The sequence below is a fragment of the Lonchura striata genome, chromosome 17 (assembly GCF_050655825.1).
Source record: "Lonchura striata isolate lonStrDom1 chromosome 17, ASM5065582v1, whole genome shotgun sequence".
Lineage (NCBI taxonomy): Eukaryota > Metazoa > Chordata > Aves > Passeriformes > Estrildidae > Lonchura > Lonchura striata.
This window is the reverse complement of record NC_140719.1, coordinates 1,688,712-1,714,586: the sequence shown is the minus strand read 5'-3', so window position 1 is coordinate 1,714,586 and position 25,875 is coordinate 1,688,712. Positions and strand designations below refer to the sequence as shown.

The 25,875-nt window shown below is 50.4% G+C and overlaps 1 protein-coding gene across 1 annotated transcript in view; it reads left to right on the top strand.

Annotated features, from left to right (window-relative positions):
- ZNF618 (zinc finger protein 618) overlaps window positions 1-25,633 on the top strand; it is a 148,631-nt gene extending 122,998 nt beyond the window's left edge. Inside the window, exons 15-18 of the mRNA XM_085594010.1 lie at window positions 5,643-5,687; window positions 11,253-11,330; window positions 16,516-16,620; window positions 17,380-25,633. Of these exons, the coding sequence (XP_085450136.1) occupies window positions 5,643-5,687; window positions 11,253-11,330; window positions 16,516-16,620; window positions 17,380-18,893 (1,742 nt within the window). The 3' untranslated portion in view covers window positions 18,894-25,633. The remainder of the gene's footprint in view (window positions 1-5,642; window positions 5,688-11,252; window positions 11,331-16,515; window positions 16,621-17,379) is intronic.
- The last annotated feature ends 242 nt before the right edge of the window (window positions 25,634-25,875 follow it).

The following is a 25,875-nucleotide window of genomic DNA, read 5'->3' as shown; positions in this document are numbered from 1 at the left end:
GCTGCCCAGAACTGATCTGAGGGAAGTTGGGCTCTGGTTGGAGGTAATTGCTTTCTGCATTTGGCAGCTAACATGCTCTTCCAAGGCAGGCTGGTACATGGGGATGTATAAACTTCTTCCCTTTTTCCTTCCTTTCTGTCCTGCATCTTCTTTTCTTCCCCAGTCTTGTTTTCCCCCTTTGGTTCATTTTTTGTGCTGCTTCCCACATGTCCCATTCAGTGCTCTTTTCCAGCCCTTGCACCAAGCCATTTCTCCTCTTATTCCTTCCAATTCTCAGGAGTCCCAGTGGCCTCACTGACAGCAGCCTGGGTGAGCATCACCAGTCGCTGTGTGTGTCACTGGTGGTCAGAGAGGCCTGGAGAGCTCTGTGTGCTCAGCTGTCCAGGCAGAGCCCTCTGCAGCTGCCTTTTGGAAGAGCTGACATGTCCTTGCCTCCTCCTTTTCCTTCTTTCCATGGCTGTGTCTCAGTGGGTGGGACAAACCCCGTGTGGCTCAGTGTCATATGTGGGATGGGAACTCTGGGGTGATTCTGGCACCATTGGCTTGTCCTCTCTTGTGCTCCAGCCAGCAGATTTCTCCCAGGCAGGGAAGCAGGTGGTGGCAATGACAGAAGGATGGACACTTCTGTCCTCCCACTCCCATCTGCTGTTTGCTTGTCACCAAACTGCTGCTGTAAGGAATAGTCACCAGGTTTGGGAGGTAAATGTAGGTCCCAGATGAGCAGCCAGGAGCTTTGTGACTTGGCCTGGTTAAATGCCTGATGGCTCTTGCTGTCTGTGGGTGTGAGTTTTGTGTCACAGGCTTGGATACAGAGATACCAGAGAGCAGGAGAAGATTTTTAGGCCACCCAGCTGGGGACATTCTGCTTTTTCCCTGTGTCACCATCCTGATTGTTGCAGCACAGACCCCTTGGTGTCTGCAGTGAGGGGCAGAACAGGGAGGTCAGTAACTAAAATCACCTCAAATACAGGGGCTGCAGTGCTGTAGGGAGTCCTGAGTGGGAATAAGAATGGAACTAGAATGGAAAATGTTGGATTTCAGATGTCTCTTCCCTATGCACACAGCCCCAGTTCTTGTCACAGTGAGTGCAGGTACCTGGCATCTGGCTGCCCAAAAAACAGCACTGTGCAGCATGGCAAACACTGCTTTGGGCCTGATGTGAGTCCCAGCTTTGTCTCCCAGCAGGGTGGGCTGGAGACAGGGAGTGGGTGTGATGCTGTTGAGGCAGGACAGGAATGAACAGACTGTTCAGAAGGCTGAGAGTATAACTGGTTTATTTTAAAATACATTGCTCTTTTATACAGAGCTTCGTGCAGACCAACTCTATTGGTCCTGAAGTGAAAACATCTCAAACTGTTGGTGTGCAGTGAATGATGTACAGTAGCAAAACCTAACTATAAACAATGTGAACAACAAGAGAGATAAAGAACCTTATTTACATTCTTCTCAACAGTTTCTCAGGCTTCTGCCTGGTTAGAAACTTTAAGTTTCTCTCTGAGAATACCCATGTGGGTGAAGGGCTCGAGCTGTCATCCACATTATGATTGGAGAGTGTTCTTTGTACTCATGGAAAGGGTCTCCACAGCCACGTGAACTTGCATTTTGATGAAATGTGGAAGTTCCACAGTGCTTTAAAAATAGCATCCTGCTAAAATGTTCCAATTGCTCCCTTCAGCTCGGGAGCACAGGCAGCAGAGGTCCCAAGTCACACGGAGCTTCTGTTCATCCACTGCTGAGCTAAGGAAGGTCCAGAAAGCAGTGCCATGACCTGATCCTGAAGCATGGAATTGGCTCACTGGGATGAACAGAACCTGTTATTCCTTAGGGTGCCATAAAGCTGCTTTCAAGGGAACCCTCCCTGGCGGGGGCCGTTCTCCCAGCTTTTGACACATGCTGGGGTTTTAAATTCTCAAGAGGCCTTGAGACAATATTTCAAGGCTAGCTTCTGCAATGTAGAAGGCTGTGATGATCAGCCTGAGCATGGGTAGGGAAATATCCAGAAAGGGGCTGAGCTGAGTGTTGTGTGCCACAGTGAAGCTTACTGCCTTCTCATCCATGTGTGGTAGGAGAGGAGCCTTTGGCTGGGGCTGGTCCTGCTCTGGTGCCCTTTGTCACCACAGGGCTCCCAGGCTTTGGGATCTCCCCGGGGTCTCCATTCCTCTGACTCCAGACACAGACAGTGACCATCCTGAGGGACAAGAACCATCTCTAACTCAAGTGTTTACAGCCTAATGCAGCTTGAGCCCTTGTTCTGGGCACTCCTCTGTGAAATGAAGGCCAAGAGAGATTAAGGGAATTGTAAGAACCAAGACATAAAAGAAAAACAAAAAAGGAGGAAAAAAGCTCTTTAGTTTCAATACCTTCAAATACAGCCATCAAAGGGGAAATCTAATTGAAATTGTCAGTGTTTGTTGAAGTCTGAATTTGCTCAATGTTGCGGTGTGAAAGACAACAGTTAAAATTATGTAGGGAATTGGGAAATATTTTGAACTTTCGAGGTTGATTTAAGCTGTATAAATATGTCTCAATTTCATCTGTTGCTTTAGGGAACTACTACTGTAAGAACTTCCAGTGCAACAGATTTTAGCATTTAGAGTTTTAAAAATGTCAGCACTTTTCACTCCTATTTACACAGGGAAGCTTTGCTTTCCAGCACTGTTTATTCCAGACTGGGGAGAGGGTCAATGGAAATGTCTTCTTTTCTTGAATCAGTTTGTGCCAAGCTGAGATGAGATTGAGACAAAAAAAATTTGATTTCCTACATTTAATATAGAGTAAAACATCTTGGAAAAGCCTGAGAATCCCCTGTTGTCGAGATTTAAAGGACACAGGTTTAGATTTTAAATGTAGATTTGCAGAAATCACAAGCTTTCTTCCCTGGTGTGGCCATACATCCACTTTTGTTCACCCCCTGTAGTCCAGCCATCACACAGCCCATCTGTGGGGGGGTTTCTGCTGGAAAAAGCACTTTTAGGATGGCATTTTTGGTGGGTGAGTGCGGCTTTAGTATTTGGGACATAATAATTCTTGATTACTGATTGCAGTGAGACATTAGCACAGCCAGCCCCTGTGCCTCTGCCTCCTGAGGTGCACCCAGCTGCCTCTCAGGCTCTGTCAGCACAAAGACAACTTCCATTAACATTCATCTGGTAATTCTCTTTCTCATCTGGGGTTGGTTTGTGACTGCTACGTGTCTCCATGGAGTTGAGAGAACCAATAGCCAAATTTGAGGAGTGAGGAAAAGGGGAAGAGGAAGTTGTTCTGTGAGCTCCCACTCTGTGCACAGCACAGGGAGTGCTGGTGATGGGGCAGCACAATTGCACAAACACACAGAGCTGCATTTTCAAAGCAGCCTGAAGTGCTGTGCCCAGAAGGAGGGTCAGCAGCTGAGTGCAGTTCCTACCAGGAGAATGAGAGTCACACAGGGAGAGGTTCAGCTGAGAAATTGTCACTTTGCTTGGTTGTATAAATAAGTCACTGTGTCCCCTGGGCATTTGTGTGGAATTGAGGTTTCTAGGAATGAACTGTTTATTTCTGGTGCCACATTCATTTAAACTGTTCCAGACTTCTCTTGTTCAGCAGGCAACTTGCAGACAGGAAGAAATACATCTGGGTTAAAATAACCACTCAGCAGCCAGTCTCTGTGGGTGATATCTTGCCAATTGCTCCAGAGCTTTGGGACAGCAGGGAAGAAGTGAGCCAATCCATATGAAAGCACTGAGGCAAGGAGCACTCAGCAGAACTGGGACACACAGCCAGGGATAGGGCTGAGGATTGCAGTCTGCAAGCACAGATACTGGGCTTGGGCTGGGGCTGGGGAGGGCAGGGCCAGGAAAGTCCCTGAGAGAACAAAGTGTGGGCAGAAAAACCTGAACTCTCATTTTGCCTGGAGAATCTGTGGAGGGAAAGATTACAAAGCCCCAGTGCAAGGTGATTTATTCATTAATCAGTCAAACTCTGGCATTTCTATGACTGTTACCTGGATAGGTAGCTTTAGTGGAAGTGACTGTGCTGTAACAGGAACCTGGCAATGCATGGATTAAAAAAATGTTCCAATTAAAAATATGAAGACCAGAAAAATCTTAAGAGTCTTCCTTCACATAAACCAGTGTTGTATTGAGTACCTGAACTGCTGTTTCATACTGACAGTGCCTTCCATGTGAGTAGGAAGCCAAGCAGCATGAGGACACTGTATTAGCACTTCTGGCTGGAAAGCAGCCAGAGGTGGTTCTGAGAATTCCTTGGGTTATTTTACGTGCCACTGCTGGGCTCTGTGCCTGCTCCAGGTCAGATTCTCTTCTCAGGAGACAGTGAAGTTGGGGTTTGCCCCTCAGAAGCTGACGTGCAATGCTTGGAGCTCTGGGCAGTGCCATGGGCACGTGTGTTCCCTGAGGGAGCAGGCATTTCAGAGCAGGGACCCAGCACACAGAGAGAAAGGTGCCTGGAGGAGCCTGCCCTGCTCAGCTGCTCAGCAGGACCAGGTTAGGGACCTGTTTCAGTGAAGATCTTGCCCCAGGTACAGAGCTCAGCAGCTGCAGGAGCAGGTGGAGCACAGCTGGCTGATCACAATGTGTGAAGTGATCAGCAGCATTCCATTTGAGCTGGTGTCTCCCATGCATCCCCTTTCCACAGCACTGTCCAGTCCTGTCTTTGCCCAGCATCATCCACGCCTTCATCTCCATTCCTTACGAGCTGGCACTGCCACCTGGAGCCCTTTTCAGCAGCTCAGGTTCTCAGCACGTGTGGCTGTTTAGCAGGAAGACTCACCGTGCTTGACACATGCAGTTCCTGAGGGTGGTTTTCCTTCCAAGAAAACCAGGCCAAGTCTGTCAGAGAGCCCTGGGTGCCTCAGTCAGGAATGTGCCAGCTCACAGCCTTGGACTGGGACCCTTCTGGAAATGCTCTGAGTCCATGACTGAATATTTAACATTAATAATTAATGATTTCTGCCCCTCTGCCGGAGTCTGACCCTAAAGGACCTCACCTGGGGACTGTAGGAAACCACACATGGTCAGAGGGGCTGGGATCACTGCTTTGCTCCAGGGCACTGGGGCTGGATGCAGACAAATCCTGCTTGTCCAAGGGGCAGCCAGCACCCAGTTTTCAGTGACACCTTACAGAAAGGCAACCTGCAAGGTGTGCTGTGTAGGAAATGTGCATTCTCAGCCTGAAGTAACTGCACTGCTTAGGAACTCTCTCCTTTGGCATCCAGGGAATGTGGAACACGCTGGTTTTCCCTCCCAGCTTTAGTTTAAAGGAGCTGCATTATGAAACTGGGAATTTGCAGCTGGAGCACCAAAGAAAGCCTTTTTAAGGGGTTTCTTGCCCCATGACTTTTCTTTGCTGGCCTCCCCCCTTGTTTCCATTGCTGCAGCATTGGGTGTGTGTTAAAATCTCTGGACATTTTAAACTGGACAGGAAAGATGCAGAGCCCTGGCCATGAGAAATTGAGCAAGGGAGAGAAAATGGACATGTTGGACATGTTGGATTTTGTGTTAAATGGAGCTCCCATCCTGCCCCGCCCTGGATAACTCTGGAAGTGTGGAGTAGGGATAAGGACCAGGGAGCAAATAGGCAGAGCTGTGTAGAATGCAGCGAGGTCTCTGCCAGTCTCAATATTTAAATCTCTTTCTTTTTTGCAGAAACCGCAAGTCCCCTGATTTCAAATCCTTTCCCGCTTTTAAAAAGTAAGTGTGATGGATGTCTGTGGTGCAGAAGGCAGGGACTGCCCTCCTGCAGCCCTGCTGCCCTGCCCTCTGAGCAATTTTCATCAATAAATGCTTTTTTGTTATGAGTCCAGGTGTCAAAGAATAAAATGCATCATTTCTGTGGCTCTGGTGTCAGATTTAAATGCAACAGAAATCCTCCAGGGGATTCCGTGCAGTCTGGGGCTGCCAAATCACTTCATATTCTTCAGTCTTCAGGGAGTTTTTTATGAGCGTGTTTTGAGACCAAGATTTGAAAATGAAGCCATATTTAAGTTTCATTTACACACAGAAAAACTTGTCATCAAGGCTCAGCTCAGTAAACACATGCACAGAGCCAGTTCCTGTGGCCAGAGATTGGAAACAGGGAGTGAGCAGGGCTGGGAGGGGTGGACAGGTGGTCTCTGCTGGAGATCCTGCCCTGTGGCCTTCAGTTTTGGCAGGTGGAGCTTCTTCCTTTGCCTTGCAGTGTGTTTGGTTCCTGGCATTGGGGTCTGGGGTCTGTGCCAGCCTGGTGTGTGAGCCAGCCCCGAGTGCCACACCCTGAGCGTGGCTGTGGTGGGGAGGAGGACAAGTGTTCTTCCTCCTCTTGCAAACCTGAGGGGGAAGCAAGGGCTTTATTCAGAACACTAGCTCATGCAGGAAGAGAAATCCAATTAATGCCAAGATGTTTGACAAGGGTGGTGAATTTGGGACTCCCTTTTTCCAAACATACTCCAGAGCACCTTGTTACCTCTTACTGCTTGATCTGGCTGGAAATGACAGAAGTTCTGTTTTCAAGAAACTTCCACTGATTTGGTGGGTGTGCTGGTGTTTTTGTAGGAGCCTGCTGCTGGTTCGCCTGCATTGTCTCATGGGTTTGTGTCAAAGGGAAGGTGCAATTACACTGCTAGTAAAGCTAAAGCCAATGGAAACATTGGGTGGAAATGCTGAGAAGTTTTCCTCACAGTTGTTCTCCATTTGGTTTTCACCAAGATGTGGACAGAAGTGTTGAAATGTGGGTTTTTCTGCTGAGGAAAGAGCAGCCTGGGGGGCTATCCCTGCTGAGCCATGGTGACACCATGCTGGGTGTCTGTCACTGCACAGGCACCTCAGGGCACTTGCTGAAACTTTCTGTTAAAGCTCTCAACTCCTGTTCACTCCTGGCTTCAGACCAAGCTCTGCTATTTTCCCTGGCTTAGATGTGGCAATGAGAGTTAACATGGGAATTAGAGTGATTTATTTAACCTAAGCACAGGCACTGGTTTTCCTCTGCCTTGCCTCACACAGCTGCTGCCTTGCTCTGGAGCCTTGCTCACTGGGTAAAGCACTACTAAAAGTGTCTAATTATAGCCTTGGGGAAAGATGTTTTAAATTGTGCAACCAGATGTGAGCATTAGTTCTGTGTGGCCCAGGACACTGAAGAGGTTTCAACAGCTGCTGGTTGAAACCTGCTCTCAGAAAACACCTCCACAAGCACAGGGGGCTCAGGTGGGCAGACAAGCATCCCTTGTGCCACAGCAGCAGGGAGCAGACAGACAGAGAGCAAAAGAGGAGACCTGGGGCCCTTTGCTGAGCTCAGCCCACCTGAAGGAGAAAAGATCCCTAAGGCTGAGTAAGGAAGAGCTGAAATTCCTAGGGGGAAGGACAAGCAGAGGTCCAGCAGTGGTAGGAGAGAAGGAGAATGGGGCACAGGTGTGGCTCAGATGGACATGCAGAGCAGTTTGGGCAACTTTTCCTGTTCATGGTCAAGAGAAATCAAAGGGAAGAGGAATTACTGGATTACCAGCCCAGGTTAACTGACTTTTCCCTGGTTTAGGATACAGATTGCCTCTTTTTTCTCACCACCTTCCAGATCCCTCTTCCTCTTCTAGCCCTGGCACATCCCACCCTTCCTCCAGCCAGCCTGACTGTTCCCAGCTCTGCACTTTGGAGCATGAGGGGCTCGGGAGCTGAAAGCTCAGAAGGATGAGGGTTGAGAGAGCTCTGGGAAGTGAAGTCAGTTCATTCATTCCCATGGGGATTCTGCACATCCTCCCAAGCATCCCTTCCCCTGGTCCCGGTAATGCTTTGGAATTGTTGGATGTATTTAAATTTTTTGCTTATTTTTAATGTGGCTCTTTTTTCTTTTTCTTTTTCTTTTTTTTTTTATTTTTTCTTTTTTTTTCTTTTTTTGATAAACTTACTTGTGTCTGTCTTTGTCTCAGAATTATTTAGATAATGCTTTGGAATTTTCAGAACATGAAATTAGCTTTTGAAATAGGTGGTGATTTTGTTTCCAAATTTGGACATTTCTGGAGTAGAACAGAAGGGGTATCTTTTGCAACTGAGAAGAAAATCAACACTTCTCTGAGAAGAATCACAAATGAGAGATTTTACCAATTCACTGAGTGCACTGAGCATCCAGAGATTTGTGGTACCAAAGGGAGGAGCTTGAGATGAAGAGCTGTGGAGACCCTGCTGGTCACAGCCTGCTGGATGCAGATGGAAGGACCCAGAAGAGACTGGGCAGGGCGAGGGGGAGCCAGGCAAGGAGATAGCTAAAAAAATAGCACAGGTTTGTGCTGATAAAATAGCTGAGAGTACAGGAGGAGGGAGGTGAAGCAGCTCAGGGAGACAAAGTGAGCTGAGAAGGAAGTACGAGTGAAACAGAGCAAAAGGAGTGTGGGAAATGTGCAGCTTGGAGAGTGCTGGCTGATGTGGGGCTCTGCCTGCTGCTGAGGCTGGACCTGAGCTGGGGAAGAGCTGAGCTGAGCTGAGCTGAGCTGAGCTGAGCTGTGCTGAGCTGAGCTGAGCTGAGCTGAGCTGAGCTGAGCTGAGCTGTGCTGAGCTGAGCTGAGCTGAGCTGTGCTGAGCTGAGCTGTGCTGTGCTGAGCTGTGCTGTGCTGAGCTGTGCTGTGCTGAGCTGAGCTGTGCTGTGCTGAGCTGAGCTGAGCTGAGCTGAGCTGTGCTGAGCTGAGCTGTGCTGTGCTGAACTGTGCTGAGCTGAGCTGTGCTGTGCTGAGCTGAGCTGAGCTGAGCTGAGCTGTGCTGAGCTGAGCTGTGCTGTGCTGTGCTGTGCTGAGCTGTGCTGAGCTGAGCTGAGCTGAGCTGAGCTGTGCTGAGCTGAGCTGTGCTGTGCTGAGCTGTGCTGAGCTGAGCTGTGCTGAGCTGTGCTGAGCTGAGCTGTGCTGTGCTGAGCTGTGCTGAGCTGAGCTGAGCTGAGCTGAGCTGTGCTGTGCTGAGCTGTGCTGTGCTGTGCTGTGATGAGCTGAGCTGTGCTGAGCTGAGCTGAGCTGTGCTGAGCTGAGCTGAGCTGAGCTGAGCTGTGCTGTGCTGAGCTGTGCTGAGCTGTGCTGTGCTGAGCTGTGCTGTGCTGTGCTGTGCTGAGCTGAGCTGAGCTGTGCTGTGCTGAGCTGTGCTGAGCTGAGCTGAGCTGTGCTGTGCTGAGCTGTGCTGAGCTGTGCAGCTGCTCCCAGGGCAGCTGGGGGCTTGTGTGGGGGCAGAGAAGGGCCCTGGGACCGCAGTGGTGAGCGGGGCTTGCCCCACTGCCTGCTCCTCTGCACTGCAGGCAGGGCTGGCAGAAGGGAGTGCAGCTGGCTGCTGAGGTGAGAGTGGCACACAGGGCTGGCAGAAGGGAGTGCAGCTGGCTGCTGAGGTGAGAGTGGCACACAGGGCTGGCAGTGCCCAGGGGACTGCAGGGTGACACCTGCAGCTGGCAGCTTGCTGCAGCACTGAGGTACAGCAGCATCTGTTCTCCAGCAGAGCAGAGGGGCAGAGACAGGGTCACAGCTCTTCCGAGCTGTCAGCAGCAGTCAGCAGGCTCTCAGAAGTGTGCCTGCTTTCATTGGGTTATTCTCATGTTAATTTTGACCCTTGAAGGAGCAGTCAGACCCCCTCAGTTTGAGGTTTCCGTCTGAGCAGGCTGGGCTCCAGCAGAGGCACAGGTGTGTCAGTGTAACACAGGGCTTTGGCATTGAAATACAAGCCCAAGAGGGATGGTCTGGACCCACAGGGAGCCTTCTCCTCTCTGACAATTAAAAATAAGTCTGAACAATTAGATTGCATTGTACCACCACACTACTGATGATTTCAGAAGACACAGCCAGTCCCTGTTAATTCCCAAGGACTAAAATCCCTGTGTGCCACTCAGCTGTCCGAGTCTTCTCTTTTTTCCACAAGCACTGTTACTTAAGTACCGAATTTCCAAACTTCCATACTTCCAGGAGTAGCATCACAAGCAGACACAGTGAGTGAAAGCATTGAGCACAACTCCAGGCAGAGTTGGCTCCATCATTCCAGAGGCTGTACATTCTGTGGGAAAGGTTTAACCTCACAGTATAAAAGTACAGCTTACACAGACATGCTCGTGCTCTCTTTTATGTTTTTCCTCACCGATTTCTGTAGCCTTGAGGTGGATTCTGGGGTTTGCTCCCTGAGATAGACTTCTCACAAGGTATAGGCAGCCTTGTGCTCCCCTGGGTTTTGGCTCCTTTTCCTGGGTGCTGTTGCTTCTGCTTATTCATTGATACAAATACGTTTTTCTCTTCCAACTCAGAGCTAGACTTCTGAAATATTGTAGCAATAGACCCTGCTCCGTGCCTGTGCCAGGCTTTTGTATCCAAAATTGTTGGTATGGCACGTGTTTGTTCCGCTCTGCTGCTCCAGGACAAAATGCCCCAGTGAGAGGTGGCAGTGCTGGTGTGGCTGCAGGGACAGAAGCAAATTCCAGTGTTCCCAAATTTCAGCACTGTAGTTTGAGATCACATCTGTCAACCAATGCACTATACTGATACTGTTTAGACAGGCAACTGGAAACATTTGCTTTTAGGTTGATTCAGTGGAAGAAATGCACTTTCAACTTAAAACAGGGCTAAATGTGTATTTCAGCTCACGAGGGAGCTCTGCACCCAGCCCTTTCCTCACTCCAGCTCGTCCATATTGCTCTGGCACGTGGCTCCCCTGCTCTGCTCTCAGCCTTCAGGCACAGGCCTGGTTCCTGTGCTTCCTGTCCTTCACCTCTGCCTCCCTGGCATCCTGCTGCCACCCAGCCCTGTGGCACCCACCAGTCCCTGGTCCCACTGCACTTGGTGACAGCCACAAAGCCCCGGCTGAGTTCCCCGTGGCACTGCTCCAGCCTCTGACTACAGCACTTGTCACAAGCCAGTGCTCCTTGTCTCACTCAGGAAAGGCAGCAGACACTGGAATCAGACAGAACTGGATGGAAGATGAGTCCACCAGGCTTTAATCACAGGCACAAAACCAGCAGGAATACACTCAAGGCAGGCTGCAGCAGCCTGGGCCAGCAGAGCCTGGCCAGTGGGCAACTCCTGGAGAAAGCCTTGTGCAGGTCCCTGAGATGCCCACACACACAGCAGGTGCTTGCTGTAGTGCTCTCCTGTGCCCTGGCAGTGAAGGGCAGCAGCAGGAGGTGCCCAGCCCAGCCCAGCCCAGGGGCAGAGCCGTGCCCGGGCCCTGCCCCGCTCCCTGCGGAGCCGCTGTGCCCACAGCTTACACACTGAGGTATGCACCTGTGCTGCTTCCCTGCAGACTCTGTGTAATTCTTCTGAACTGATTTCTCCCAAACAGAGCCTTACACCTGTGGAGCTTGTGGAATCCAGTTCCAGTTTTATAACAATCTCCTGGAGCACATGCAGTCCCACGCAGGTAAGCTGGGCACTTTGACTGCAAGCAGAGAATTAAATTCTGTGCTGCTGCCTGGTGCTGACCCCAATGTGTGTCTGTAGGGTTCCCAGTGCTCCCCATTCCCACAGCCCCAGTCATTTCACCTGCAACAAGCACAGTCATCCCTCAAAGGCTGGAGCACATAGGCTCAGGGTATATTGTAAATATTGCTCCTTTCTGCAGGGAGAGAGGGGATGTGCCATGCTAGCTCAGAGTCCATCACACTGTTCATTGCCTTTATCCAGAGCTAGCCAGAGACTCTTCATTGCATAAGCTCCTACAGCAGGTTAAATCCCCCCTCGTGCCAAAGGGGTGGCTCTCATGGAGCAAGGCAGCAGAGCCTTTGCCCACACAAGTCCTGTCCTGTGCCTGTGTCTCCTGGAGTTCTGCAAAGGACTGAAATATGTTCTGAAAAGAAGAATTTGCCATTTCAGCAGCTGTGTTCAGCTCCCTCTCAGCTAACTACAAATGAGAATTCTTAAGAGTCATTCCAGTGCTTTGTTTCTAAGTCACTGTTTTTGTTTCCTGTCTTGATACATAAGAGATGATCTTAAAATTTCAAAGCCAAATCTGCTTCAAAGACAGCACTCAACATATCCAAAAATGTAGAAACAGCATTCATTTTATATTGGCAGGTTTTTTTTTTTCTTTTTTTTTCCTCTTGAATAAAAATTCAAGTGAACTAACACAGTTTTAAGAACAATTAAATCCTCTTTGACAGACCTGTGTTTTCCAACAGATAGCTGCTCTGTTGAGATGCAGATGAAAATGCAGTGCAGGCTGTGAGGAAAGTGTAATGGGAGGACAAGAGGCTTGAGGAAAAGCATATTTTCCTTTCTGTAATAATGTTAATCAAAATTCTTATCTTGCTCTCTATTTTAGTTTTAGTCCTAATTTTAATAGTGTCACTTGAGTTCTTCATCCATGAGGTTCCTTTATTCCATTTCAGCTCCTGCTGGCAAATCTTAGTGCAGGTTTTGTGTGTTCAGCAGTGCTTTATTTATCATTTGTGTGATGTCACACAGAGACTTTGAGAGCGCTTTGTGGCAGAAGGTGTGAGTTGGTGTTTCTGGTAGAGCACGGGGGTTCTGTGCAGTAGTGGGACTCTGTGTTACCCTGAGGAGCAGAGGACTCTGCTCAGGCCAGGGCTGCCCTCACTCCCTGGCCGTGGGTCTGTCCCTGCTGGTTGTCCATGGCAGTTCTGCTGCCTCCACGCTGTGTCCTGACCGTGCTGTTCTTGCCCTGGGCTCTGGTACTGAAATGCAGCATTTTGAGTTACAGCTCTGGTGACACCAAGCACAGGAGCTGAGGGGACAGGGGCAGCTCACTGAGGATTGAGCTGTTGCATGTTTTAAACTAGTGCTACCTGCAGCTTCCTCCTTGTTTCTTCTTTACAAATGACCCATGGGTGTGGTGCTGAGGGCTCTGGGTGAGGGTGGGCAGGCCCTGGCACAGGGTTCCCAGGGAAGCTGTGGCTGCCCCTGGATCCCTGGAAGTGTCCCAGGCCAGGTTGGACACTGGGGCTTGGAGCAGCCTGGGACAGTGGAAGGTGTCTCTGCCATGGCAAGGGTGGGACTGGCTGGGCTTTAAGGTCCCTTCCCACCCAAACCAGTCTGTGATCCTGTGGTTGTTCACCTGGGTTACTTTGGCCAGAGAACAGGGTGGAGGGAGCAGTATCTGTGACTGGGGTCCTGTCACATCAGTGGATGGGTAAATCCCCTCTGCCCAGCCCAGGAGTCTCTTGGTAAACTCTGTTTTCTCATTGTTCCCTGCTGTGTTTGCAAGTCCCATCCTCTGCCTGGCTGCCTCCTCCTGAAGTCTCACTGGTGCAGTGACAGCAAGGGTGTCCGTGTCTTCTTCAGCTGCTTTCTGCAGTGCCACCGAGGCTGTGCCCTGTGTGAGCCACTGTCCCCTCCTGTGCCCTCTCGGGGCACGGCAGCCCTGTGCTCACTCTTCCCCTCCCTCCCTCCCCGTGTGCAGCTGGGGTGGCGCTGGCGTTTGCTGCTGTGTGATGAGGGCAAAGCCAAAACAGAGGCAGGAGCACCGTGGCCAGCGTTGGTGGGTGTCCAGCTCTGGGGTTCTGCACTCAGGGCCTGCAGGTGCCCTGGCAGCACTTTGTTGCCTTCAGGCTGACAGGAGGTTGTGGTGAGGTGACAATCCGTGGCTTTTCACAGGGAACAACTGACAAGGGCAAGAGCAGATGTCCTCAGGTTGTTCCAGGGGAGGTTTACATTAGAAAGGTTCTCAAGCACCCTGAGCTTGGGGTGGAGTCACCATCCCTGGGAGTGCTCAGAGAACACGTGGATGTGGCATTTGGGGACATGGCTTAGTGGGGAATGTGGTGTTGGGCTGGGCTGATGGCTGGACTGGATGATCTTGGAGGTCTTTTCCAGCCTAAACAAGTCTGGGATTCTGGGATTTCCATATCCAAGAAACAGCATTGCTCCAACATCTCTGAAGTCTGGGAGTGCAGGGACCTTGCAGTGGTCAGCAGAACTGGTGGCACAGGATGCAGGGACTGGGGACTCAGGCATGGCAGTGGTTTGTCCCTGGTCAGGAATATTTCATAACGAGGGTGCAGAGAGCCAAGAAGTCAGTATGGATCAAATGCTCCCTCAGTTCATGTGTTCAGCAGCCCAGTTTGGTTTGTCCTGTCTAATGCAAAGGGCTGATCTCTTCCAGTGGTTGTGCTGCCTCCCCTGGACCCTTCTCACGAGGGACAGAAGCCAGGGAACGTGCTGCTGGCCTCCAGAAGCAAAATCAGGGACATACTGGCTCTTGAGTCATTCAGAGGGCTGAGCCCAGAGGCTGGAAGGTAATAAGGAGAGATTATAGCTTCATAAAGCAGTTACACAGTGAGGAGAAGCAATTAGAATGTAAATTGGGTGCTGAAAGGCAGAAATAGAACAGCAGAACACCAGGCAGAGGAATTTGTTCTGTAATTACACTGAACAATATACAGCTTTGACTCCCTTTAGAGTACTTTGTTCAGGTCGAGTGCTGCCATATAATGCCCTTCCTACAATCTAGGCCTAAAAAAAACAAAAAGAGGACTAGGCTGAACCTGGATTAAAGGATTGGAGGCATGAAGAAAAATTAAGAACCATGATCTGTATGGTTCACAGACTGCCTGATAAGGAAGATGAGGCTGAAATGTACAGATCTCATTAATGCCACACTGAATGCCAGCAGATATTTGTATATAATAAATCCCCTATTATTAGGAAATAGATAAAAGAGTTATGATGAGGAAGTGCAGGGGGTTTCTCCCCCTATCCATCCCTCACCAAGATAAGGAGAACCTGAACCATGAGCAAAGTTAGTAGGCAACATCCAGCATTTTCCTTTACTCACCACAGATGTGTGGAGTCGAGGACACTGGTGACATTGGCTCAAGAGCAATTATTCTGGCAGATGCTGGGGGAAAGGTGATGTGTCACACCTGGTCACTGGTGCCCTCTGAGGCACCTCGTGCTCTTCACATCTCTGCACACCTGCAGAGCCAACCTGTGGCTGCAGCCTGGGCATGGCAGCACTCCCTGGGTACCCAGCATGGCCAGGGAGCTCCCCGGGCACACACAGGCCCCAGGCAGTGCCAGAGGCTGTCCTGGGTCGTGTCCTGGATTGCTCTGAGGGATTGGCCCAGCCTGTGCCAGTGGAGTGCCCACAGGTGGCTGAGCAGCCTGTACCTGTTGATGGGCAGGTCTGGAGTGCCTGGCAGTGGAGGGCAGAGCTGCTCACACTGGAGAGGACTGGTAAGGAGGAGAGCACTGGAGCTCCATCACAGCCCTGCTGCTCTCCCTGCTCTCCCAGGTTGCTGGCTCACATGGAGGAGAGCAGCTCTGCCCTGTCCTGTGTGTCCTGCTGGCGTCCCAGAGCAGCCTGGCAGAGCTGTGGGTGCCTCAAGGCACTGCTCCAACTCGGGGATTTCTGCCCAGAGCTGGGCAGTTTGCACTCCCTGTAAAATCACTGCAGAGTCAGTGACTTCAGGTGAGTTCAGGTGGTTCTCACCATGGTGGTTCTCACTCTAGGAGAGGATCCAATTCTGCCTGGGTGAACGAGTGGCACCCCTGAGTGTAAAAGGAGCCCTAATGGACCACCTCAAAGAGAGGTGTGTCTGACAGGTGTCCAGAATTAGGTGTGATGAGTCCAGCTGTGATGAGCAAATGTTCTGTTCTGCTTTCCTTGGTTTTGTTTCCATCCTGCTCAGCCTGGTCATCAGTCTCTCCATCTTTCTGCTTCCTCTTCCAGCCCATTTCATTGTGCACTGTTCCTTCACTGCCTGTTTCACAGCACCATTTCGTACTGAAGCACACTAAGAACTAGAAAATTTCCTCTGGAGGGTGGGGAGAAATTCTTGGGGCACAGGAGAGGAAAACATGGATACAATACAGACTTTACTGATCTTGCTTGCATTTTCTTGTAAGATCCCATCAGACTGGCAGCCAAAATGTTTCACCCAGTTACATACACAGAAATGAGGGCACAAACACAAAGACTTTGGGGGCACATGGTGTCTGCAGCCTCAGGGTGGGAAGGTCTTTGGTCCACACTCCAGAGACTTTGGCTTTGTGTTTACAGCCTGAGGCAGCAGTGAGAGCCCCAGAGGAGATGGAGCCTTGCTCTTCAAGGGGAAGAAACCAGATGTGAAGTTTGCAGTGAGACCCTTAGATCCAGAGGAGCTGAGCACAGCTTGAAAACCAAAGTGCTCCCCAGAGAGAACAGGGCAGCCACCTGCAGTGCAGGAAGAGGCAGGGAGGGAACAGAAGGATCAGTGTCTGTTCCACCTCATTTTGGAAAGCAAATGTATGGCCCAAGTCAGGCTGAGCTTCCATTCCTCGTGGTGTGCAGCTTCAGCTCCTGAGGAGACATTCTTCAGGGTGTGCTGATGGTATCAATGTCCCTGGTGCACAGAAAGACACATGGCACATTTCAGCCACATTTTGGGAAGTGATAGGTTGTGAGTCCAAAGACAGTTTCAAGGTCCCTGAGGGTGCTGTGCGAGCTCACTGAAAGCTGCCTAAAAGCCACAGAGAGTGTGGTGGGTTGTTGTCCCCTTAGTTAAAGGACCTCTACGTAAATGCTGAGCAGTTGAGTAGTTTCTGCTTCTTTGTGCTTTAAGCATTATTTTGTGCTTTTTAACCCCTCCCTGTCTCTTGCCTCGCAGCTGACAATGAGAACAACATTGCTTCCAGCCAGCAGCCCAGGTCACCTCTCCCCATGGTTGAAGAAAAGTGGAAACCACAGCTCCAAAGAAATAATGCCAACAACAGTATGTAACAGCTTCTCACTTTGTCCCTGTCCAACAAGTGCCTCAGGGGTGCAGCAGTGATGGGCACTGCACAAGGCCCTTGTCCTCACCAAACTGTATTTGACGTCCCCTTAATTCATGTCCTAGCTGGCAGAGCAGAGCATCCCTTCCCACTACAGGAGTGCAACAAAGAGCCCTGAGGTGGTTGGAAATGTTGGTGAGGAAGATGCATTTGGTAACTCCTGGAAGAATGTAACTTCTGATCCAAGGTCAGACTTTCTGGCCTGGAGTTAAAAAACAAATCCAGTCATCATGGTGTGACATAGGCACAGGTGCCCAGAGCAGCTGTGCAGCCTCTGGATTCCTGGAAGTGTCCAGGGCCAGGTTGGACAAGGCTTGGAGCATCTTGGGATAGTGGAAGTTGTCCCTGCCCGTGACAGGGGGTGGCACTGGGTGGGTTTTAATGTCCCTTCCAACACAAAGCAGTCTGGGAATCTGTGATGTCCATCTTTCCATCTGGGCCGAGTAGTGACTATCCCCACACCAGGGACAGGATGCAGATCCGCTCCCTGCTGTTCAGAGCAGGAGCAAGGCCTGTCTCTGGAGGTTCCTCAGTCCAGAAACCTTGGGGGAGCAAATCCAAGGTTGGATTTCTCTTCCATCATCTGGGCACGCTGCACCTCTCTGGGGCTCTCTGAGAACGGTTTTGTGCCTCGTGCCCTCTCCTGCTGCGGCGGTGCTGACGTGGCCCTTTCTGTGCCCGCTCGTGTTTCCCTGCAGCGGCGGCGAGCGGCTCCCTGGGGAACAGCGCGATCCCGGAGAAGGAGCGGCAGAACATCGCCGAGAGGCTGCTGCGCGTGATGTGCACCGACCTGGGCGCGCTCAGCGTGCTCAGCGGCAAGGAGTTCATCAAGCTGGCGCAGACGCTGGTGGACAGCGGGGCTCGCTACGGTGCCTTCTCTGTCACCGAGATCCTGGGCAACTTCAACACCCTGGCTCTGAAGCACCTGCCTCGGATGTACAACCAGGTGAAGGTGAAAGTCACCTGTGCCCTGGGCAGCAACGCCTGCCTCGGCATCGGGGTCACCTGCCACTCGCAGAGCGTCGGCCCCGACTCCTGCTACATCCTCACCGCCTACCAGGTGGAAGGCAACCACATCAAGAGCTACGTCCTGGGCATTAAGGGCGTAGACATTCGAGACAATGGTGATTTTATCCACCACTGGGTGCAGAACGTGCTGTCGGAGTTTGTGATGTCGGAGATCAGGACGGTGTACGTGACGGACTGCAAGGTCAACTCCTCGGCGTTCTCCAAGGCGGGCATGTGCCTGCGCTGCTCGGCCTGTGCCTTGAACTCGGTGGTGCAGAGCGTGCTCAACAAGAGAACGCTACAGGCTCGCAACATGCACGAGGTGATCGAGCTCCTGAATGTCTGTGAAGACCTGGCGGGGTCCACGGGCCTCTCAAAGGAGACCTTTGGCTCCCTGGAAGAGACCTCCCCCCCACCCTGCTGGAACTCGGTCACCGACTCCCTGCTGCTCGTCCACGAGCGCTACGAGCAGATCTGCGAGTTCTACAGCAGGGCCAAGAAGATGAACCTCATCCAAAACCTGAACAAACACCTGCTCAGCAACCTGGCAGCCATCCTGGCGCCGGTGAAACAGGCCGTGATCGAGCTGAGCAACGAGAGCCGGCCCACGCTGCAGCTGGTGCTGCCCACCTACGTCAAACTGGAGAAACTGTTCACTTCCAAAGCCAATGATGCTGGTGTGGTCAGCAAACTCTGTCACCTCTTCTTGGAGGCGCTGAAGGAGAACTTCAAAGTTCACTCGGCACACAAGGTAGCCATGATCTTGGACCCTCAGCAGAAGCTGCGGCCCGTCCCGCCCTACCAGCATGAAGAGATCATTGGCAAGGTCTGTGAGCTGATCAACGAGGTCAAAGAGTCCTGGGCAGAAGAAGCAGAATTTGAACCTTCAACCAAGAAGCCTCGTGCAGCAGGGGAGGCCACAGCAGCTCAGGAAGAAGATTGGTTTGGGAAAAGTGAAGTCTATGATTATTTGCAAGAACCTCTCTTCCAGGCCACCCCTGACCTGTTTCAGTACTGGTCGTGTGTTACCCAAAAGCATACGAAACTAGCCAAGCTGGCCTTTTGGCTCTTAGCAGTGCCTGCTGTGGGTGCCAGGAGCGAATGTGTAAATATGTGTGAGCAGGCGCTCTTGATCAAAAGGAGGCGGCTACTCAGTCCAGAAGACATGAACAAACTCATGTTTTTGAAGTCCAACATGCTTTAAGACTTTCTTTTAATTAAAACAAAACTTTAAAACACTGTTCCAAACAAAGAAAAAGAAATTTAAGTTCTAAACACTGTGGACCTCATTATGAATGCCCCTGGAAACCAAGTGCTTTTTTATATATATATAAAAATATAAATATATATAAAATTAAGTTTGAAAGGAAAGCTGAGCACAGGAGAGAGACAGCCCTCTGCCAGGAATGTGCTCCTTTCCATAGATAGTGTGTGGACTTGACAGACTTTTTAATGTTTTCAAGTGGGCAGACGAATGGGAGGCTGATGTTCTAAAGTCTTCAGGCAGCTGAGATCTAAAGTGACTTGAAGTTTCTTTTGTTTCTCCTCCACCCCACCTTTCCTCTTGTCCCCTGGGCCATCTTGCCATGGATAATCAGACTCCATTGACCAGACCAGTTCTGCACTGGACTTTGCTCCTTTGAATAACTGTACACCTTGAGGGCACTTGGCTGCAGCCTTCTTGGCATGGTGTGTGAATCAGGGCAGCTGTGTTCCATCAACACCGGTATATTTAGAAATCAGGAAGGGAGGCTTTAAGGTTTTTGATTCTTAATTTTATTTTTAACCTTTCCATATCCTTTTTTTCTTTTTTTTTCAAAAGAAAAGTTACTCCTCTGTCTCTATTCCCAGTCTTGAGTTTAACATGGCAGCAAGTGATTTATAAGTTTGATTTCAAACTAAGAGAAATGGCTCATGGCAGAAACTGTCAGTAGTTGTTAAGTTTCTTGGCTTTATATTTTTTTACAGCAGAACTTCTTCTGAACTCCCGGTGTTAATTATCTTTTCTGTGAATTTTGTACATCAGGTGTTCTCAAACTTGTTCTAGAGTAGCCCATTTGCAATTAAATAATATTCTTATGGGAACCACAGCAGTTGTTTATGTGGCAAAGCCTAGAAACCAGGAAAAGCAAATGGTGACAGCACAAGTGGCTGTGGGCCACCACTGAGCTTGCCAGGTCTGCCAGAGAACCCTTGTACCTAAATATTTTTGTTAAAAAGTGTCTCAATGACACACAAACCACCCTTCCCAAGGCCAAGGACAAACCAAGGTGTATGATTTTTCAGGGGAACAAAGCTCACCAGTTTTGTCAAACTGGGGTTTGAAGGAAGCTTAGAGAAGTGCATGGGCTCAAAGATCCTTCTGAATGTAAGTGCTCCTGATTGAGTGCAAAGAATATCTTCCCCTTTTTGTTTGGAATGGTTTCCTCTAGTGGCACGAATGTCTTTTTGATACCTACAGTGCATTACACTACTTGTTCTGTTGCTGACCTATTCTGGCCAGGAAGGCCACGAGCCCCGAAATGTTCACATGTAGCTGGCTCACCCCAAATGCAATTAGAGATCCCCATAACCCCAAAGCATCTCGGTCACTCTGCTGTCCCCAAGGCCAGAGCTCCTGCAGGCACAGCTCCTGGGCTGCTGGACAGGCTCTGTCAGGTTTGGTGCCTCTTGGACAATTCCCAACCTCTGCTGCCAAACTCTGCATTTTTCACTGCTGGGACTTGTCTCCTGGAGGAAAAGAGAAGCAAATTCTTTCTTCAGCAGTCTCTCCTGCTTCCAGGAGCTCTGGAGCTGTGGTCCCAGTGGTGTGGGAGGGTTGGGAGGAGGGACTGGCCCTGCTGAGAGCCGGCTGGAGCCCTTCAGCAGCACGGGGAGTTTGCTGCTGGCTGGCAATGCAGGGGGAAACTGGAGACCCTCTCTGCAGTGCTGCTGTTGACCAGATGTTAAACCAGGATCCCACCTGCCCAGCTCTGGCTGTAAGAGAAGTCGCAAGTTCCAAGACATGAGAAATAGCAAACCCAATCTCTCAGGCTTTGTGTGCAGATGCCTTGAACCTCACAGGCACTCCCTGACACCTGCACTGCCACAGGACTCAGGGGCACAGTTTGCACGCTGGACCCTTCCCCATGCTAGACTCACGAGGACAAACCTTGGCACCAGCTGTCTTGCCCTTTCCAGCCCTTTCAGCCTTTCATTGCCTTGAGGCTGGTGTTTGGGTTGACCTCTCAGCACTGTTACTGCCATCAGACCAAAACCATTGTCTCCTAACCTGTCACACTTTTGCCTAAGGCACACAACCTGCTACGTGAACAGGAGCTGCCAAGGCAGAGCTCTTGGACTCCTGATTTCCCTGTCAGTGGCTGATGGAGGAGTTGCTTGTAGGGCCAGCTTTCCTTCTTGCTGGTTTTGTTTTGTCCTGTACAAATCCTGCTTGCCCAGCCACCAGTGGTAGCACAGAGTTTTCAGGGCAGGAGAAACCTGTGGCAGACAAAAATGAGCCCTGAGGGACTGAGATGTGTGCTTGGCCCACTCTGGTACCTGACAGCAGGAAAACTTGGCTGGTGCATGTCTCCAAACAGGATTAGCTGTGGGCACAGAGGGTACCACACAGCTCAGCTGATGGCACAGGGATCAGGATTGGCAGCTCCTCCAAATGACACATTACACCTTTTTGTGTGGCTCACCTGAGACCCTGAGAGCTCTTTGATGCTCAGGGAAGCATGCAAAGCCCTTGCTTTGGAAAGACAGCTCCAGCCCCCAGCCCTCCTTTGCTAAGGGACATGTAGATGATTTCTGTGGAATTTGTGAACTCGGGCTCCTGCTGTCTCTGCGAGGCATCTAGGACAGGAAATGGGCAGGACAGTTAGCACAGCTGTAAATCCCTGGAACTGAGAATTGGGCAAACTGCAGGGATTTGTGCCCAGCAGTGGTGCAGGCTGAGGGCACGCATGCAGGAAGGCACAGCCACCCCTACCTCCCATCCCACCTCCCCTTTCCCTTCTCACACTGTGGGTTTGGCACCAGAGCTGGGGTTTTCTTGTGGTGCTGACCAAAGAGAGGGATGGACTGGCCCTCTCCCCCATCCCAAAAACTGCCCCTCTGAGGCAATTTCGGTTGTGGTTGCACTAATGATGGGTGTTAAGCAGTGATGTCGGGCAAATGAGGTTCTCCCAAAGACTTAAAAACTCAACAGCTGGAAAAGCAAGAGAAAACCTAAAGGCCTAAACCAGAGCATTCTCAGAGGTGGTGAGGAGAGGGGCTGCTTGGGCAGCCCCTTCTCCAGAGACTCAGTGGAGGAAGGTGCAGCTTTTCCTGACTCTTGCACGTGGTTGCAGGGTGGGCAGCTCAGAGGAGCTGTTTGTGCTGGGCTTGCTCCAGGTTCTCTCTGGGTCACTTAGGCCTCAGTAAAAGCAGAGAAGCACATCTGTAGCACATGCATTTATCTTAAATGCCAAGCTTTTCCTCCTCTTCCTTCTTCCAGGCTTGAATTCACATTCTGGGGAACAAAAATACTTTACCAAGGTCTGAAATTTGGAAGCTCTTATTTGCCAGGTTGCTCCAACCCGGGCTGCTCTGTGGTCCCCAGAGGGCCGAGAGGCCGGGGTGTTGTAGGGAGCTCTGCTGGTCCTGGGGTGGGAGACTGCTCAGGAGAGGCTCCGAGTTTGGCCAGGCCTGCTGTGAGGTTCTGCTCCCTTTGAGTTGGGAGGAGAAGTCTGCAGAACTGGGATCATCCTCTGGTGGGTCATGTTGGGAATTGCCTTCTGCTTGTTGGTTTCCTTTAATGTCCGTGTGAAATGTGTCAGGGTGCAGGAATGGTGTGTGGCCTGCAGGCATCCCCCTGTTCCTGCTGCTGACCTTGCAGGCTCTCCTGGCTTCACAGTTTGCTCTGGGAGCATTCTGACCTTCAGGTGGGGAACAAGTACCACCAGGTGAACTCCAAGAGGGAAGGGCCTGTCTGAGCATCCTTGCTACTGAAGAGAGTGGGATAGAGGCAGAGCTCTTCAGGAGGTTGTTTCTGTGTGGATGCAGCAGCCAGGAGGTCAGGAAGTTGTCTCCTGTGTCTCTCAGTGGGCAGTTGTTGTGTTTGGCTTGCAGGATGGACTTGGTGTCTTGCACCTGGGTCAAATTGAGATGGAGCTGAACTTCTCTTTCTGTCCAAGCTCTCTGTCTGTGCTAAGGAAACTGCTGTGGGTGGGTTTGAAGTGTGCAATCTGCAAAACTTTCTGTGAAAGCTGACTATGGGCTCAGGTTTTGTCTAACTCAGTTGTTCCTTCATTGCTGGTTAAGCCAGTTTAACTTCGAGCTGAACTGGTTTAAGCATCCACACAAACCACCTGCACTGGTTTATCTGTGCTTGCTGGGCAGAAATTACGTCCAGCAGCAGCTCAGGGAGTCATGACCCTTATGTGACTTTTGCAAATGAATTTGCAGCAGATGCTCACAGAACTTGGAAATTACTGAAAATTGAGGGGAGACACTTCTGGCAATGACTTGAGCTCTAAATGGTGGCATTGGAGTGTTCACTGGTGTGGCTCAGGTGGGTTGGGTGGCTTTTCTCCAACTGTCTGCAATAACCCAGAAGGTTTAGCATGGGAAGGAATTACCAAAAATGTTTGTGCTGGTGGCTGAGTCTGCTCAGAGGCGCCAGTTCCACTCTGGCCGTGGCGAGCACAGGACAGGGGACTGGAACCTCCTGCTGCTCCCACAGTGCCCTGGGCATTTCTAGGCAGCACCGTGTTACTGATGAATCAAAAGACATTAAAAGAGCAGCCAGGAAGGTGCTCCAAGGCTGGGAGTGCTGCTTTGTGCTGAGGAGAGGCTTGGATCTCTGCACCTCTTGGCTGAGAGAGAGGCAGGAGCTCCTGTGAGCATTCACACAGGAAAGGACAAGCTGTTCCCTGTGGAGTAATTAGGAGTAATGGGAGAAAAATAAAAAATACACTAAAGGCAGATTCTGGGAAATCTCTTCAGGGAGGAGAGCTCTGTTCCTCTGGGAGGAGTCTGTGAGGGGAATGTGTTTTGAGCCCTGCTGTTGAAGACAAGGCTGCAGAATGGAGCTCACTCCATGAGACACATGGCTGGACCTTGCCAGGAAAAAAGGAACTGGGTGTAGGGGTGGGAAGTGCCGGGTTCCTGCCCAGAGCCCTCCAGGAGGGTTCACAGAACCTTCTCCTCCCCATCCTCCCACTCATCACCAGCACCAAGCCCTTGCCAGCTCTCAGTGCATCCATCAGCCAGGTTCCATCAGGGAGGGAGGCAGCGGAGGGGCAGCTGCCAGTCGAGGAGCAAATGTCCTGTCAGATCAGTGTGGGGGAGGGTGTTCAATGTCTGGCTGCTTCTGCGGAGTTTTTCTGTGCTACACCATGGTCTGGGATCCGTGGGATCCCCTGGGAATGCCAGAACCACCGGCTGGGCCCCGTGTCCCGTGTCAGACCTGGCCCTGGCCCTGTAGCAATAAGAGCTCCCTGTGCGTGGGACCTGTCCCCTCACAGCTCTGTCACCTCCCTGGGGCTTCTGGAAGTGTCCCCGAGCAAACCCTGAGCCCAGCTGAGCTCCGGGGACAGGCCTGGGACAGTCTGCTTATGCTAGGCCAGAAATGGTGAACCAATGAGAGTGGGTTGCCCTGAAATTTAGTTTTATCTATTGAATGTTTGTGGGATTTCTGTTTAATTTCAGGTTTATTTTAGCTGCTTAGATGAGGTTTTTTTCCTGTTAGGAGTCCTTTGTTTGTAACTCGACAGGAGAGTTTTGCTGACATAGACAACGGTGTACCCATAGACCCTGAGGGGTTCCTCATGCATAGGCAGCTGAGTTGGAAGTTTTGGCTCCTGAAACAAGGAATGATGCCTGGCAGGATTTTCTGTAGTATCCCTGACAGTGGGACCCAGATGAGCAGCTCAGGCTTAAAGATGGGAATATCATAGGCTGGAGTTGATGAGCACAGACACATCCAACCCTTTCTTTTTACAACCAAAGTTCCCGAAAAAGGCACTTCCAGCCTCACTGGCCTCGAATCCTTGTTCTCACTCCCGGGGGTTCTCATGGCAGTCTCTGCAGTGTCTGTGGATAGGCTGGGATTGGTTTTTCAAGTGGGTTCGGGGGTGGGAGAAGGAGTAACTTTTCCCTTTGCTGTGTAGAAGGACCTTCCCCCTCAAGGAAGGAGACGTGCTCTGGAAGGAGCAACAGCTTTAGGAGCTGTTTTCCATGGTCCCTTGAAGCTCACTGGTACTTTAACACTCCTTTTTTTGAATTCTTCCAAGGAAAGCTGGTAGCAGATGACCTGCACAGTGGTGGCAGGTGGCAGCCCAGGCTGTCAGGGGGGAACACTCTGCCCAGGCCGTGAGGATTGTGGTCCACGCCGTAGCCAGACAGTGTCATGGTGACAACCAAACATCAGGAGATCCTTGTTTGCAGCCACTCTGAAAAGAGAAGCTGTTCCTCGCTCGTACGTTCCATTTCCCAAACCTCCTCCTGGGAGCTGAATTCTTGTTTCATCAAGCAAAGGATTTAATGTTCTCCTGCCCCTCCTGGCCCTCCCTGCCCTCAGTAACTCGTGTGCATTTCCTTCCTTTCTGTAGATGCAGATGTTCTAGGCAATACCACAGAGCACCCGCGCTGCGAGTGCGACCATGTCATCTTAAAAAATACAAAAAAAATATACAAAAAATATACAAAAAATATCTTTTTTAGGCCAGAGTTTTCTACAGGTATTAATGAATATTTTTCTTAATCCTTATAAGTTTTATGTGTTTAATATTTCTTAATACCGGTAGCATTAATTTATACTTTTGTAGCAACACAATATTTTTATAAACCGCCACCGCTGGCTTTGTCTTCATAACGGGAAGCGTGTGGGCAGCTGGCCCCGCGCTGTACCATGTACTGTATTTAAAAGGTTATCTAATGTCACACTTGCTGTGTTAATAAACAAAACAAAACCTGTTTGAAGTCTCATGTATTGTTGGTGTGGATCAAATGACTCACTAGAGAGCAATATTGCACGGGGTTGAGTTGCTGATTTTCATTGTGATATGCGAATGCTTGAGGCCAACTCAAGTTCTGAGGGTTTTTTTTTTTCTTTTTAGGATTTTGTTTTGTTTTTGTTTTGTTTTGGGTTTTTTTTCAGCTAAATAAATTCAGTGCTGTTTGAAACTTAGACTGACGTCAAATGAAAAGGATTATTA